The 17,910-nt window shown below is 36.2% G+C and overlaps 1 protein-coding gene across 1 annotated transcript; it reads left to right on the plus strand.

The window, feature by feature from the left end:
- The first annotated feature begins 1,090 nt into the window (after positions 1-1,090).
- Positions 1,091-16,103, plus strand: LOC120309506 (A-kinase anchor protein 12-like). The gene is made up of 4 exons (XM_039346804.1): positions 1,091-1,150; positions 3,937-3,990; positions 13,547-13,640; positions 15,138-16,103. Exons 1-4 carry the CDS (start codon positions 1,091-1,093, stop codon positions 16,010-16,012), a joined length of 1,083 nt encoding a protein of 360 aa, XP_039202738.1. The 3' UTR covers positions 16,013-16,103.
- The last annotated feature ends 1,807 nt before the right edge of the window (positions 16,104-17,910 follow it).

The raw sequence follows: 17,910 nt of genomic DNA on the forward strand, positions 1-17,910 counted from the left end.
AGCAAGTTACTATTCTTGTGAGCCTCGGGGGTGGGGGTGGGGGTGAGGTCCATTTTTTAAAGAAAGCTCCACAAACGAAACCTCCTTAAAAACAACCCCTATAGGCTTGCGAGAATAGTACCGCTTGGAGAATAGCACGAGGTTGCCATGAGGCATCTTCTCTTAAGAAAGCTGAGCCTCATATCTCATCGTGTCCCTTAGCATTGGCTGGACTGTTAACAGCCCCCTGTGCATCAGTAGCTTCTGCTACCCGGCGTTAGGCTCCCTTGAGTAGCTGAATGGCCAGGTTGGGAACATGCCAAAGGCCTGTGGGGAACCAGTAAGATGGATGGAAGAGATAGTGAGGGGGCTGTGCAATGTCCTTGTCAGTCATAAGAGTGAAGAATCGCTAGGGCAATGCAACAGCTGCAACTTTAAGTCAGGTTGTTAATGAAGGACTGGACTTAACCTCTGTGAAGAATTACGGCCAATTTCTCTTCTGAATAATGATTACAAACTTTTCACATCTATCTTAGCTGAAAGACTTTAAAAAGTTTTACAGGATTACATATAAGAATACTGGATTACATGTGGTGTGGTTTTTTTTACCCAAAAGACAATTAAAAAACAATGTAAGAGTAATCTTGGATATAACTCAACATTTACAACAATGTAGCAACAAACAGGCCACATTAATTTTTCTAGATGCAGGAGAAACCTTTGATAATTTGAACTGGGGCTTCATGTTTAAAGTAATGGAAAGGATGGATTTTGGATTGGGCTTTACATAGAGTTTGAAATCCATTTATACATTCCAGACAGCTCGGATTATGGTGAATGGGGACTTAACAAAATCATGTGAAATCCAGAAAGGAACAAGACGGGTGTCTTTTATCCCCTTTATTATTTTGGTGTTGAAACTGTTAAATAGGAATATTAGACAAGACAAAAGAGCAAAAGGATTACAAATTAAAGTGCACAACTATAAACTTTGTGCTTTTGCTGATGATTTGGTATTGATTGTGCAAGACCTGTTAGAGAATATTGAAGAAGATTAAACTATTTGGAGAAATGCCAGGCTTAAAAATAAAGAGAACAATATTGACTTAATATGAATGTGGAAGATCGCAAGAACTTGGAAATTAAAATTGGTTTTAAAGTTGTGAAAAAGGTAAAATATTTGGGAATGATCCTTACAGACAAAAATTCTAAGTTATATTAAAAACCTATGTAAAAATAAGGAGATAAAGTTGGATTTAAGCAGACGGCAAAACTTTAATTGTCATTAATGATAAGAATTTCAGTAACTAAAATAAATATATTACCCTAGAGTATACCAATATTGATTAAAGATTCTTCTTTTGAACAGTGGCAGAAAGATATATCTAAATTCATTTGGCAAAATAAAAAACCAAGAATCAAATACAAGCTCTTACAGGATTCTAAAGAGAGAGGAGGTCTGAGTTTGCCAGATCTTAGATTATATTATGATGCTTGTTGTTTGGTATAGTTAAAACATGGAATAACTCTAAATATCTAAGATTGTTAGATTTGAGATTTGGGTAGCATGCCTATTTTCACTTTTACAAAGTAAAAGTTAACGTTGGTTTTAAGATCATTAGGCAATCGATTGGGCATGTATGGTGGAAATATAAAAGAAGATTGGCTGAAAAAGTGCCACTTTGGTTATAGAACATACATAGAACGGTAGGATGTAAATGGATGACATACTGGGACTTACTAACATTTGAAAAAAAGGAACTCAAGATAAAGACAAGAGAACACTTAGTAAGTGAAGGATTTGATGATTGGTTTAATTATTATAGAAGTTTTGAAAGATTTAAACTTGATAAAATAGTTTTGTTATCACAGGAGTTAAATCTGAATTGGATCTCAATTTATCTCAAGACGACTACTTAGATTGCTAAAGTATACAAAATGTTACTTGAATCTGGAAGGTGAACATGTCAAAGACTGTAGGGTAAAATAGATGAAAAATTTTGGATATAACAATGCTAATGGGAGAATTTATGGACTTATGGATTAAAATTTATTTTGAATTATAGCTTAAAATATTTTTTTTAGAAAATGAGGTACTGTTGGTATTTGACTCCAGACAGGTTAGTAAAAATGTATAGAGGGACTTCTAACAAGTGTTGGAAATGTAATCAAAATCCAGGTACATTTTACTTTATGTGGTGGTCTTGCAAATATGTGAAAACATTCTGGATAAATACAATAATGACAATGCAGAAGATATTTAAAATACAAATATTAATGAAACCTGAAGTTTTTCTTTTAGGTATTATAAATAAACCAATCAAAAAACAATTTGAGATGTTATTTCTTTACATGGTGACCACTGCAAGGATTGTACTCATTAAGCACTGGAAAGGAAAAGAGATGCTGACTGTGGAAGAATGGATTTTAAAACTGACTGTAGTACCGTAGCAGAGATGGCAAAACCAACTGCTTTGATTTGATACAAAAGACTAGACAAGAGATTGGAAGCCACTTGTGTACTTTATATGAATTAAATACAATAACAGATAGGTAACAGAGGGATTTGAAGATTAGCATAATACTCAGGAAAAAAACCTGTGACTTTTTTTACGTTTTTAATATATATATATATATATTTAATATATATATATAAAATACTTATTTTATTTAATACTTGAATATTAAATAAAAATCTCATCTGAAATATTTGTTTATATATTTATATATAAACATATATTACATACTTTTCTCATTAAATAAGAATGAGAAAGCTTATTATTAGTTGTAGAGCCATTATTTAAGGGGAGGAGAATTTACTGTTTTTTGTAAATTATATTTTATTTCCAGCATTCAGCTAGGATTTTTTTTTTGTATGCTTAATGTTAGACTTATTTGCTGTCTGAGTCATTTTTTTACCTCTTTTTTGTACTTTTTTTTTAAACTGTTGGATGTATGTTTTCCTGTTTTCTCTGTTTTTGCATTTTATTCTTGTCGATGAAACATAATATATATACAGTATGTATAAATAAACTGGGTTGTAATTAACTTTGAGAGGGTTTGTTGTAACTTTGAATGATCACTAAGCGACTGATCATAAGCCAAGAACTACCTATATATAGTCTAAAATATATGCTCCATTATTAAACTAGACATGTCTTTCTCTAGGATTCTGTGTCTTCTTTAATGTATCACAGGTTCTATATTTGTACTCTCATGTGCTTCACAACACCTCTTCCCAATCAAATCTAAAGCACTGCACACTTATTTATTTATTTGATAACTTATTTTGGAGTTGTGCAACAGGATAAATCAAAATCTTTTTCCATTTGCAGCCACTGCTCTGAGAAAACAGATGTTTCAGGAAAACTGCCTTATGGGAGGACTTTAAAAAGGAACTACAAATTTCAATAACTACTAGAGACTTCTGTTCAAAAAGATTTGTGGGCTGGTACTATGCCATTGTCCTTAAAATAAATGAAAGAAAAGTTAATGGGCAATGTATTACTGCTCTGCACGGTCTGATTAGCAAAACTGTTTGTTCAGATGATGTAACACGTTCAGCATGGGATGTCATTGTTTAATTAAGATGCAATTGGATATTTTACCATGGAAAACATTGTTGAATTTCTTTCTTACTATATAGTTTGACCTAAGGAATTAAAAAAGTACCTGACTTTAAGCTACATTTGGTCATCCTGAAGCCATAGAAACTCTTAGAATGAAAGGCTTTTGATCTTTTCAAATTAAACTGATACTTCATATTGTGCTAGATTGGCAGTGCTTACATTAATCTTCAGATATGAAGCAGGTTTTTATCTTAACTGTCTGTGAAAAATGAAACCACTTTAAATATAAAAGATGACTTTAATAAACATGTTTAAAAGTGATATTTTTGTGATTTTAAAAAGGAAGAGTCTTTTTATTAGTATTAAAGAACAATTATATCCTTGCCAGAAACTGGCCATAACTACAATTCCTTTGGCAGACTTCAAGAAGGCCTATTACTGGGTAACATTTATGGATTGTCTTTCCAGAACTGATGCTCCACTAGTGGTGCTAGTGGGGCAACAACTAATATAAAAGAGGTATGTTGGGAGCAGCCGTGGATTTGTAAGAGTTTGCAGAGTTTCCTTTTTTCCCAGCATATCCACAATGTTGGCCCCAAATTATGGTAATTGTGGAGCTGGTGTTATTATTCCCCCATTAGAATTAGTAAAAAGGAAAATGCAGTATTATTTTTCCCCAATGATAAGAGTGATGCATTTGACAAAATTCCACATAAATATTTTCTTCATTACTGGTAGTGATTAAAAATATTTTTGTATTAATCAATAAAGAGTCAGTTTGGAGAGCATGAGTTCTAGAAAAATTGACTTTGGGCTACTCAGTCTTTTAGTTCAATCCATCTCACAGGACAATTGTTCTGGGGAAAATAGGAGGCAAGAATATTATGTGTACTGCCTTGAGTTGGATAAATTAAAGGTGGGATATAAATATAATAATCATTGTATCAGGCCTTCTAATCCATTTTTACTAATTATTTTATTTGATTCCTGAATTAAAAAATATCCCCAAAGTGCAGTTTGAATCCTATTTGGAAACAGTTGCTATCCACTGAAGCTCAACTCACATAGAAATATTCAGGAATGAACATAAAACATTTTAAAACATCTTAATCTTCTTTTACATTATCAAACCCCTAGTACAAGGACAGCACAGAAAACATATCCTACATCTTCTGCCATCTTTAGATCCCATTTCTCTACTGTTTTTCTGAATCTTTTCAACTAGGTCTTGCATTCTCTGCATCTCTAGACCCTAGGTGACTTGTCTCTTAACTGTTTTTCAACTGCCATGGAATACAAGTGCATCATTAGAAGATCAATTGATGTCATCACTGACAGACTGGGGTTTGGAACATAACAAAGCCCATCTTTAAAAGTCAAAATGCTGTTATTCCCCCCATGCAGCCAGTTAGGTATTTTGGATTCCCACTCCTTACAAATTCATTATATTTGTGGGAGAACACTCTCCTTATTGTTTTAATAGGGCTGTTTCCTCTTGAAAGATACAACTAATTAATACAATTGTCCTCAGATCGGATTATAAAGATTAAAACCACTAGATACTATCAGTTTTTGAGTACTATAATATATTTATGGGACGGTTCCTCTTAAATACTGCCTGTCTATCCAAGTAGAGGATCAGCTTTTCCATTACTGGCAATCGTCACCTTACTACTGTAACTGAATCTGGAATTATGCTCGCAAATCATGCATTAAGAGGTCATCATGTGACAGATCCAATTTTATGACATTTTTTGTGGCGGTCTTTAAATTGTTAGGATTGTTAAGCAAACTCATTTTCTGCAATGGATATTTTTTTGCCATTTTTTTTTTTTTGCTGAAAGTAAATGCTGGTTTCTGGGGGGGGGGGAAATGTCACAAATTGTGATATGACCATGGGATACTGCAAACAGCCATAAATGTGAGCTGGTTGCCAAGAACCCAATATAGGTAGATCTTGATTTATGATCACAATTGAGCCCAAAATTTCTGATGCCAAGTGAGACAAGTGAATTTTGCCCCATTTTTCGATCTTTCCTGTCACAGTTGTTAAGTGAATCACTGCAATTGTTAAGTTAGTAACACAGTTATTAAGTGAATCTGGCTTCCCCATTGCATTTGCTTGTCTGAAGTTTGCCGAAGGTGATCACCGGGACATTGCAAATGTCATAAATATGAGTTGAATCTAGGTCCTAACTACCTTTTTGGGGATTAGTTGTGTCTTTGTTTACTAAGTGACTGATCATAAGTCAAGACTACCTGTACTCAGAATGAAGCAGCCATCTTGAGTGACAGAGGCTGAGGAGCACAAAATAGGAGCAGAGTGTTGAAAGTCAGAAATTCATCTGACTCTATTTGATGAGGATAAACTGAAGGGAATGACTTAAATTTCATGAGCTAATTGGAGTTAGTTGGATTTTTATTGATCTGATGCATGTAATTGAAAGAAAGCTCTCATGTAGTTTTGTGACTGTAAAGTGGTTTTGAAACTGGGGCTTTTCCCCCTCTTCATATATAATGCTTGAGTAATTGCTAAATCTTGTAAAATATTATTCCAAATGAACCTTAAAGTATGTTTGTTAAGAGAAAGTTGAAAATGTACTAGAATTTGTTGATTTTAGAAATATTTTTTTAAACAAATTTTATTGTTTTTTTTTAATTAATACAAAGTGCTCGAGACACACTGTGGGGCTGGGGTAATCGAAAATCCAAAAACAAAACATATATAAGTAATTCAATCAATACATCAAATATTCCCTCTCTATTTCCCTCAAATAGCTTATATATTTAAACTAGTCTATTTCTACCTTAAATTTCTATTAATCCTAAACCGAGGTGGCGCAGCAGTTAGAGTGCAGTACTGCAGGCCACTTTAGCTGACTGTGTTCAGCAGGTCAGCGGTTCAAATCTCACCGGCTCAAGGTTGACTCAGCCTTCCATCCTTCCGAGGTAGGTAAAATGAGGACCCAGATTGTTGGGGGCAATGTGAAATATATATATATATATATACATTGCTTACTGGTGTACACCACTTAGAGAGTGCTTGCACTTAAAGCGGTATATAAGTCTCATAAATAAATAAATAAATAAACCTGTTTTAAAGCTTTATGCAATTACAAGACCATAATCAAATTTAACTTCAAATACACACATTATCAGTTCAGGTATCCCTTCTAAATATGTCCTAATTCTTTAATTTCATCATAAATCTTATTTATTTCTTCTTCCACCAATATCTCCCAATTAAAATAAAAATTAATCTATCCTATATATATCTAATCCATCAATCCATCAATTTTTTGTTAACAAAATAATAACCTTAAATCATTTGAATCCCTTAGACAAGGTTCTGTTTTCATCCAATTAATTATCAAACCTAATATCATCCATGTTATCAGAGAGAACACATCATCTTTTTTTTGTACAAATTTTATTTATAATACAGTTAAAAACAAACAAACATTGGATTTAACGTGACATTCCAGTATATACATTCTTATCAGATTATTCCACTTTTTACAATCAATTCTTCATCTCTACATATACATCTAAGTTTTATATACAATACTTGTTCTAAAATAACATATATTTCTATCTTAACATTCATCTTTAATCCCGACCGTCCTCTTCAAATTCCTCCAGCAGTAAAATTTATCCCAGGTTTCATAATAAACTGATCCACATTTGTCTTTTAATATCATTGTGAGCCTGTCCATTTCCGCACATGCTAATATTTTATGTATTAACTCTTCCTCTGTGGGAATTTCCTTGCTCTTCCATTTTTGCGCAAAAGGATGTGTAGCAGCAGGTAGATTGTTCCCTTGTCGTATTTTTCTGTCGTTATTCCCAACAAGAAGAGTAGAGAACACATCATCTTATTAAAATCACATTCAATTAATTATTAAGTCAATCCCAAACTAAAACATCTCTTCATTTTTCTTCATTCCATTATATAGTAATTTTCATACATTAATCACCCATTTTTTCTTATTTCTATTCAAAAACTTAATCCTTAACTCAGTCCATAGTTCTAAAATGCCTTATATCCAATATATATAATTTTAAATTTCTCTTTTCAATCTTATTCTAGGCTTTTTTTTTTTTTTGCCAAGCAGGTTTTCACAACAATGCTTCCCTTCCAACCAGTAAATCTCTCTTTGTTGCTTGTGATGTTAATTGAAGCAGTAATAAGCTTCCTGTCGTCTGGATTGGACCTCCATTTCTCTTATTCTTGAAGCCTCGCTGCATTAAAGGTTCAAATCTCAATCTTTGTCTTTTCTGGTCCTCACAAATATAAATAAGATGCTTGTAGGATGAAATAAGTTCCTCTGTATCCTCAATGAAGTCATCTTTTAGTGTATTTTGATTTGTAGAGTAGTCAGGTGTAATCTGAAAGTCACTTTTAAAATTTGAAGAAGAATCTCTGATTCTTAGTTCTGTGGTGATCTCTTTCATTGTAACAAATTCCTCTTTAGTTTCCTTTAATTCCTCTTCTGGTATGTTTTGGTTTATAGCATAAACAGATGTAATCTGAAGGTCAGTTTGAAAGTTTGGGGTAGCATTGATTCTTCGTTCTGTAGTAATCCTTTTCCTTATAGCACAAATTTCTTCAGAAACCTCATAAATCTTTTCCAGTATAAGCTTGCAATTTAAATGAGGGTGGAGTTTCTCCATTTTAAAAGTAATCAAAAAAGGGTATTTTCATTATTATTATTATTATTATTATTATTATTATTATTATTATTATTATTATTAATGAAGGCTGTAATTAAACAGTGTCCACCCCCTCAGTTCTCACAGCTGCACCAGCTTATCTCTTCTAGGAATATTTTGAAGGTCAGGTTTCTATCCAAAGAATAGTTGCAACATTAACTTTTCACCACTAGATGTCCTCAGTAAATAAAAAAGAAACTTTTCCAGACACCATTTTTTCCCTTTTTTCTCTCTTTTAAAGGAAAAGGTGGAGAAAGAAGTATATTAACTCTTAATAAAATTCAAAAAAGCGTTTTTTTCTATATCCCAAAATAAGTAAAAATAGAGTGTAGTCTTTAACAGGTTTTTATTCTCAACGCCTCTCTTCCCACGCATACAGAAGCCGCCCTTTCCAAATGGGGAAATAATTCCAACCCAAGTTTTTTCAGGCAAAAAAAAAACCAAGTAAGGGAAAGAGAGGGGCTAAAGAGGTCTCACTCAGATCCTCTGCAGTGGGTCTAATATCGCTTAGCTGTAATTGTGACTTCGGCTGGTGCAGCAGGATAATCGGCCATCTTGCAGGACGATCATTGCTCCGTCGGCCCTAAAGAAATAGCTGGAACCGCGGGAAAAGCTGCCGCTCTCCCTCAGCCACCAGCAAGCCTCCTTCTCAGTGGTTGCCCCTCCAGGGCAACTTTCGACCCACTGGGGGGTCAATCAACACAGAAAACACAGCCAGGCTGGAGACAAGTCGCCAGGCACGACCGGCGTTGCCGCGTACTGGAACCGGAAGTCGATTTTAGAAATATTTTTAAAGAAAAGTTTATAAAGAAAAGTTTACATTATAGATGTGAAAATAGTTTTTTCTCTTTAATTTTAAAGAATCTGAAAGAATATAGTTAATATATAGTTAATATATATTTGATGATAGTCTATAAAGATTAATAAGCGCACATAGCGACAGCAAGGAAAAAAGCAGAGATGGTTAAATTGATTGTTTTATTCAGAGAAAAGAACATAACTAATTTTGTTTTCATTTGGAAACTGTTTCTGGACTTTGTGCTTGTGATGAAAAAAATGGAAGTTTGATTTTGGTTTTGCTGATTAGATAGGTGTTATTATAGAAATGGCTAGTATACTACTGTGTACAAGTAAAAAGTTCAGGTTATAATAATCTACTGTGCTAAACAGTCAAATCATTTTTCTTTTCCCGCTTCTATCCCATCCTCTTTTTCCCCTTTTCCTCCTCTAATTTCCCATTATTTTTATTTTCCTTTATACTTTTTATTCTGATAAACTAATATAATTTTGAAGGGAAAAAAAATAGATTTTTAAAATAAATCCATCTGCCATGCAGTCCTCCCTGAACTTCTGAGTTTGTTTCCTTCTGTGGGAATAATCCAGAGAAATAAATATTTTGGGAAATATTAAAAAGGCAGAATATATTTCTCCAAAAGAATAATGAAGAAGATCTTTAAAAGGCAGAAACTTTTCCTTCCTCCCAGCCAGAAAACTCAGCAGAAACCATCTTTTAGAAATGCAGATGTAATAATCAATTCAGGAAGGTTGGGGCCAGGAAGCTAGAAGCTATGAGATTAGGAAAACAAGAACCTCTAAAATCTACATATCCCACCCAAACTCTAAAAGACATGACCTTCGGGGACATAATACGATTAACCCACCAATACCAAAAGGGCACACTCAGACTCAGGTCAAAGTACATGACATAGGAAATACAAAGCCTCAAACAGGAACAGGAAACAGTGGTGGGTGTAAAAACCCACCACTCCCAGCAACATGTGGTCAGCTTTCCCAGAACCACACTTCTGTCTGGCTTTGCTCTTCAATAAACTCCAAATTTCTTTCTAAAGCAGTCTCCATTTTTTTGATTCCCAGCTTGGACTGGACCCTGATGAAGATTTTTATTTCTACACTTCACAAGTATTTAACTTGTTTGATATTTGCTGAAATTTCTATTGACAAATCAAGCTATGTCAAATACCAAATTGAAGACTTTCGGGTATTCCTAGTGGGAATATGTATATTAGAAAGGATCAGTGCTTTTTTTTGTAAAAACAAAAGATGCCGGAACTCACACATGTCATACAACCCGCCTTGCCTACCCTACAAGGTTCCATCCAAAAAAGGTGTCAGAACTCCTTTCTGGGCATTCTATAACAAAAAAAAAGCCCTGGAAAGGATTAATGTAAATGTATTTATTAGAAAGTTAAAGGAATTGCATGGAAATGGCATCGATATTCCCAAAGGAAGCAAATATAAGGTTTCAAGCCTGTAGACTAGAGTGGGAAGGAAAAAAAGACACTAAAAAGAAAAAGAAAATGCAAGCTACTTGTTGCCAGAAATCACTAGAAGATTCACTTAAAGAAAACATCACCCTTCTTACAGCAACTAAATGCTTTTATTAAATCTTATCGCTTACTTGAATGCCAGCTTGATGTGGTTAAAGCACCAGGCTAGAAACCAGGCATTTTAGTCCCCACCTTAGCACAAATCCAGCTGGATGACCTTGGGCCAGTCACTCTCAGCCCTAGGGAAGCAGGCACAATATCTATATCTACCGTATCTTATTTTTCTCCCCTAATTTATTTGACTGAATGACTAGCATCCTCAATTCTCTACTCTGCTGGCTGGAAGCACTTGAAAAAGCCTAAATGGGTTTATTAGAGGTGAGACCTGCAAGAAAGCTTTATTTATATCTTGTCCCAACTATGGTATGCGTAGCCAATTATTTCACAATTGTGAAGCATCTTTTTTTCCCAGTTTAAATATATACATTTTTGGTAAGGCAAGTCATTGCCCATGACCTATTCCATTCTAGCAGAGTAATTTCTTGTAACTTGCCTGAAAGAATTTAAGTGGGAAAACATCTTTAAAGTGATCTTGTGGATGTGATCCTTCTACCTAATGTGGAAAGCCTTTTTTACTTGGCTCAAATTTTTCTGCTTATTCCTTGGTATAGCAATATTTATTGTTGAATTAAGTAGACTGCCATGAGAAAAAATTAATTCAGTATTGGAACATAAAATCCTATGTTCCATATTTGGTTTTGTAAACAACTTTAACTTAATCTGATCTTGGAAATAACATAAAGAACCCATTCTGTATTAAGAAAAAAAGTATTTATCCTTATATAAGTGAAAGTTTGAGACCTTTCTTTGTCAATTTCTCCACTCTTTCTGTTGACTTTATAAGAGAATCTCACAACAGAATCCCTGTTGACTTTATAAGAGAATCTCACTAAATGGTAGAATTTATAATGGTGTGTAAATTTATCCTTAGGTTTAAGGTTAAGAGATTATTCTGTCTAAAAATTAAGCTATTCAATTTTATCTTAGGGGAATCACTAGATATATTATCCACATATTTCACTTTATCGTAGGTGAGTAAATCAGGTCCTATTGGTATCATTAGATATAATTTAGAAATACAGCTTTATCTTCCAAAAATATACTCAAAACCTTACAGATCAAATGATAACAAGGACATATATAATTACTTCCTCAAACATGTATTCAATTTATTCATTAATTAAAATGTTGGAAATGTTTACAGTCCGTCTAAGTTTTACTTTTTATTATAGCAAAACTGCATAAAATACACCAGTATTAATAACATTGCAGATAACCTAGCATTTTAAGGACCAATTAATTTTCAGGGTTGGACTACAAATCTTTTTTCTTTTCTTTTCACATGTCTCACAGAGTACAATAGGTCTATTTTACAGACTATTTTAGACTATGTCTGGATTCAACTACTGTCCTCTCAACACAGTATAGTAATAATGAGGGAATGACAGTTTTCTTTGTAAAGGAGTTTGCAAAAACCTCCTGGGTTGCTTCAGGTGCAGCCTGACTGCTTTCCCGAGCAGCTGAAGAGCGCAGCTGAAAAGCATCGTGCCCCCCCCCCTCCCGAGGTGTCGGAGAAACGGTTGTCGGAAACAGATGTGGGAGAGGCCAGCTCTATGGAACCGTGGATGACACCACTGCAGGAGATTCTCAGCCAGGGAGCCAGGGAGAGCAGATGCCAACACAAATAGTGGCCAAGGCTGGGGAACCGGAAGATCCCTCCAAGGTACCACAGTCTCTGTCCCATAGCGCGCATCTGGAAGAGGCTGCCAGTTTGGCAAGGGTGTCACTCTTTCTGGATTCCCAGAAAGGGAGGCAGGCATAAAAATAGTATGGGGGGAGGATGAGTGCACATGCGTGTGCACTGGCCATCCCATCATGTGGCATAGTGTTCAAGTGGCTGCAGCCCAGTAGTGGGCCATGGCCCACAGGTTAGGGAACCCCTGTTCTGGAGGATGTTCTGCTTCATATCTTGGTGCGCAAACTTTCTGGGGGAGCCCTGAGCACCTGCTGGGGAGTGCGCAGGCATTTGCCTCCCTTTGCCACCCTGCCCTCTGTGGGGGGAGGGGGTGAAGTTTGGTGGAGTGGGCATGGCAGCGGCAGTAATGGTGGCTACTCAGCTCTTCTGAGGCAGGGCACTCCGTCGCCAGCACCTTCACAGTAATAAACTCTTTCCTACCTTTTGTCTGTCAAAAGGAGCTCTGCCCCCTCCCACCACTAAGGCTGAGGAGTAGGAGCCGGGGCACTTTAGTCAGCCCCCTTGGGAGGCGTGGCCTTCCGGTACCTCCTGGTCTCACCTCATGCCTCATTCTCTAGAAGTGATGAAGGGCATCCTGGTCCTGCATTGTCTGTGTTCTTTTGCACCTTCCTCTCCCATGCTGCCCTACTTGCACCCCCGGGAGAAGGAGGGAGGGCAACACACACACAAACACACACACACACACACACACAAAACCATGAGGCATCATATAAGTAACACCCCCTCCCCAAAGCACACACTCTGCTAGAGAGAAATTCCCTGAGGTGTATTAAAAAAGACCAACACAATATACACATACTGGTGTTATCCTCCCCTGGTTCCAATGTCATAGTAATGTATTCATTCCAATAATCAATTCAGCTTAGAACTAATCTGATTTCATACTTCAATTGATAAGTCAAGTTTTAAAAAGATGTTACCACATATACAGAAATTCTTCCAAATTGTCAAATTGGTTTGGAAGCATCTGCTTTGAAAAACTTACGTAGAAGTGTGATCAAGCCACCTGCCATAGAGATAAATTTTATGATTTCCACACTGTAAAAGACATATTCTGAAATACATTCTCTTTCTACTAAACAAAGTAATTAAAAAATTATATAGTGATTGACTTACCTTTTCTCTCCTTTTTCCTTCTTATATTTCATTTCTCAACATAGATTTTACACAAAAATGGATAGACATCCAGCATTAATGAAATCACCAAAGAGCATATAGAGCTCAGCTACAAACCAGAAGTGCTGAAAGAACAGCAAGCAGTTTGTACAGAAGAAGGTAAAGAGATGTTTATGGCTACAGAAAAGATTCCTTGGAATTCTGGAAAAGATCAAAGGAAGTTATGAGTTTTGATCTTTTTATACAAGATTGATTTTTGAGGAATGATTTTTTGGCAACAGTCCAGAAAATGCTGCATAGGTTTATTTAGTTCAAATGTTAAGGCCTGTAGATATTTAATTTTCTAACTTAGAAAATTAACTGCATTAACAGAGGGATAGAATCAAGATCATGTGAAATGTTAATATCACTTTACAATGCCTCGGTAAGGCTACACTTGGAATACTGCACCCAGTTTTGGTCACCACGATGTAAAAAAGATGTTGAGACTCTAGAAAGAGTACAGAGAACAAAGATGATTAGGGGATGAGGCTAAAACATATAAGGAATGGTTGCTGGAATTGGGTATGTCTAGTTTAATGAAGAGAAGGATGAGGGGGGACAAGATAGCAGTGTTCCAATATCTCAGGGGCTGCCACAAAGAAGAGGGAGTCAAGCTATTTTCCAAAGCGCCTGAAGGCAGGACAAGAAGCAACAGGTGGAAACTAATCAAGGAGAGAAGCAACCTAGAACTAAGAAGAAACTTCCTGATAGTTAGAACAATTAACCAGTGGAACAACCTGCCTCCAGAAAAGTTGAATGTTCCAACATTGGAAGTTTTTAAGAAGAGACTGGACAGCCATTTGTCCGAAATGGTATAGGGTTTCCTGCCTGAGCAGGGGGTTGGACTAGATGACCTCCAAGGTCCCTTCCAACTGTACTATTATTATTATTAGAATAAATTTAGAGTAATTTATGGTATTTTAGTTGTTACTAAGTTTTAGTAACTCCATTCACATGTCACTCTGGCCATGGCAAGGATTATGGGATTTGTGGATCAGCAATCCTAGACTGGAGTATAACTGGAATTTATACAAAAAAATTGCATACAATTTCTAAGATATTCATAATGTGTTCAATAAGTAGACATTCAAAAATTGTATTTCAAACACAATTTGAGCACTTTTGGACAATTACACAGTGAGTTAAAAGTGAGCTGTGCCACCAGCTTGCTTCTGACACTGCACAACTTCACAATCTCATTATCCACACAAAATAGAGCCCACTCCTACACACTAGGACAGTGTAGTCTTTGAAAAGACTCCTGCACAATCACCTCTCTGTTGTTTGTTAAATCACACCATCTTTTTTCCACATAAGCCTGAAAAGAAGCATTTCAATTCCTTTAAGAATTATATCATGACTTGACCTTACTTGCACTACTTCTGAAGCACTTATTTGGAACCATTTTTGAAATGTGCATAATCATAACACATAGCTTGCATTAAAATTCATGGAAATTATCATTAAAATATCTCCTTAAAATTCAGAATAAGGATGAAGAAACTTGAGAAGATACAATTTATTTATATTTCCAATTATTTTTATTTACACTTCCCACATTATTAATTATAATGGCATTTCTAATTTTTTATCAACTTTGAATATCTTTTACAGTTGGTGAAACAAAGGCTGCAGATTTAATTCTGGAAGAGGAATCTACTGAAGATATCAAGACCAGCCCAGAGGAATTAAATGCCAAATTAAATGAAGATGAGGTACAGAAAGACACAGAAGATGCTAATAAACAGCTGGCATCAGAAGAAAAAGAAGATCAGCCTGGTGTATCTCCATCAAATGATGTTGGATTTAAAAAGGTTTTTAAATTAGTTGGATTCAAATTTACAGTTAAAAAGGATAAAACAGAGAAAGCTGAACCTGTTCAGCTATTGGATGTAAAGCCAGAGGTTGCAGAAGGGTCAAGTGACGTAGTTGGAGACTATAAACAACTCATGACAGAGACAGTGGGAGAAGCCACACAAAGTGAAATCACTGCCTCTGTAGACAAGACTGAGGAAGAAACTCAGGCTGAGGAGATGAAAGGAGAAACCTCTGAGAAAGTAACAGAAAGCCCTGTGGAAGCAGAAAGCAAAGAGCCAGAAATCAAAAACAATGGGATTAAATCTCCAGATTCTCCAGTAAGCCCATCAACTGCTGAAACTGCATCACCTCTGAGAAAGTTTTTTACTCAGAGTTGGGCTGGGTTTAGAAAAAGGACAAGCTTCAGAAAGCCTAAAGAAGAAGTGCAATCTGAGAAAGAAAAACAAGAACAAGAAATGGAGAAAGAAGTGACAACAGAAGGAATAATTGTTGAAGAAGAATTAGAAAAAGAAAAACTGACACCAGAAAAAGATGGGACAGAAGATATTAAAGGAAATGAAGAGGAACAAAAAATAGAAAAGAGTGCAAATGAGCGTAAGAAAAAAGTTGATACTTCTGCATCAAGGGAAGCCTTAATTTTTGTAGAAAAAGTAGAAAATATTTACAGGTAATCCCCAAGTTGCGAGCGTTCACTAGTGCTTATGAACAAGTCCTGAAATTACGAATATTACAGCATCATAGCAGTCATTCACCCTTACAAGAGTGACCACAGAGGCTCTGCAACATTCACCCTGGTTATTCCCACCACCGGCCTGAGTCTCCCTAGGCATCAGACCTTCAATACTCACCCTGTGAAGATCGAGATCCTTCACTTTTTTGACTGCTCCAGGCTTTCGAAGCATTCACAGAGAATGGAGGCCTAAAGTAACGCAAGATCATGCGATGTAAGTGGGGCGAGATCTCACTCTACTGATCTCATGTGATCTCATGGTACTTTAGGCCTCTGTTGTCTGCAACAGAGAATGGAACCGAAGCCGAGGGGATGCTTCCATGTGCCTCCAGAGGCTGGATTGGGACATCAGAGGCCTTTTCCAGGCCACTGCCACCTGGATCTGAGGCTGGGGACGCTTCCGTGTACCTCCAGAGACTGGATTGGAGTATTGGAGGCCTTTTCCAGGCCACCGCCGCCCGATCTGAGGCCGGGGAATGCTTCTACGGCCCTCCGGCAGCCTGATGTGGGTGCTGGACACCTTTTCCAGGCTGCCGCCTGGATCTGAGGCTGGGGATACTCTTGTGGCCTTCTGGCAGCCCTATCCCGGTGCTGGATGCCTTCCCTGGGCTGCTGCTGCCCAGATCTGAGGCTGGGGGACACTTCTGCGGGCCTCTGGCAGCCCATTTCTGGGCGGCCTTCGACACCCGGATCCACAAAAGGTTTATTATGTACAGCCCACTTCAAAGTAAAATTTAAGTGCCACTTTAATTTGCCATCATTTTAACAGCTAATGGGAAACCAATTATTTAAATAAACTATAATCTGCTTGTGGAAAACCATATTGCAAAAGCTCCAACAAGTGAAATAATAATACAAAATACAATGGTGGCATGACCTATGTAATCCTGGATTTTATCTTTATATCTCCCTTTATAGCTCTAAGGTTGTTAATAGTTGTGTAAAGTTAAACATTTAAATAAAATCTGGTGATAACAATATAGTTACTGACTAGAAGTTGTGGAACAAGTGCTTGATTTGGGAAGTTTTTTTTTAAAAAGATACTATGGCCTTTCTAAGCAATGCCAAGAGCATATATCATATAACCAGCCATTCTTCTTGCAACTGATGGTCTCAAAATAAAAAACAAGGCAACTGAAGAATTTTTTGTCATGGTACAGGGAACATGTTTCCATTCACAGATATTGCTTTGATACAGTGAGGAACAAGACCAGTTGCCACAAAACCTGATCCCACCAAATACAATCAATGTGCGATGCAATTCTCTGCATACTTAAGACACATGGAACTATCCTGCTAAATTCAAATTAACATTTGGAAACATTTTCAAATCTTGTCATACAGTCAGATCCTGGTTTATAGGTGCAGGTTTTTAACAACTTTGCCAGAGATCCTGCTTAGTAAATAGTATACTATACTCAAACAGCCCATCCTGGCATGTTGGTTTTTGCTGCGTGATAGATTGTGTTAAACTTGTTGTTAGGACCAATGGCTTTAACATCTCAAGTCTCTAACAAGCATAAGACAGGGACCAGCAAAAGGTTTGCCTTCTATCTGCTACTTGGTCTGTCCATGAGCTTTTCTCAGAGCTATTTATTTTATCAAATTTACATAGTTGCCTATCTCACCAAAAGCAACCCTGAGTGGCACACAATAAAATTATGTAAAAACACAGATATCAAATATAAAACTTCACATGAATAAATATAATTTTAAAAAATCAAAGATACAAGCCCTAGACAACCAGAGGGATAAAATTGGTCATCTCAACAATAGAGCCATCTCAGCAAGCTCTCTCAGCTCTGCAGGAAAAACTGACATAATTACCAGCTGGCATGA

The sequence above is a fragment of the Crotalus tigris genome, unplaced genomic scaffold (assembly GCF_016545835.1).
Source record: "Crotalus tigris isolate CLP2741 ecotype Arizona unplaced genomic scaffold, ASM1654583v1 scf7180000018030.5226217, whole genome shotgun sequence".
NCBI classification, from domain to species: Eukaryota; Metazoa; Chordata; class Lepidosauria; order Squamata; family Viperidae; genus Crotalus; species Crotalus tigris.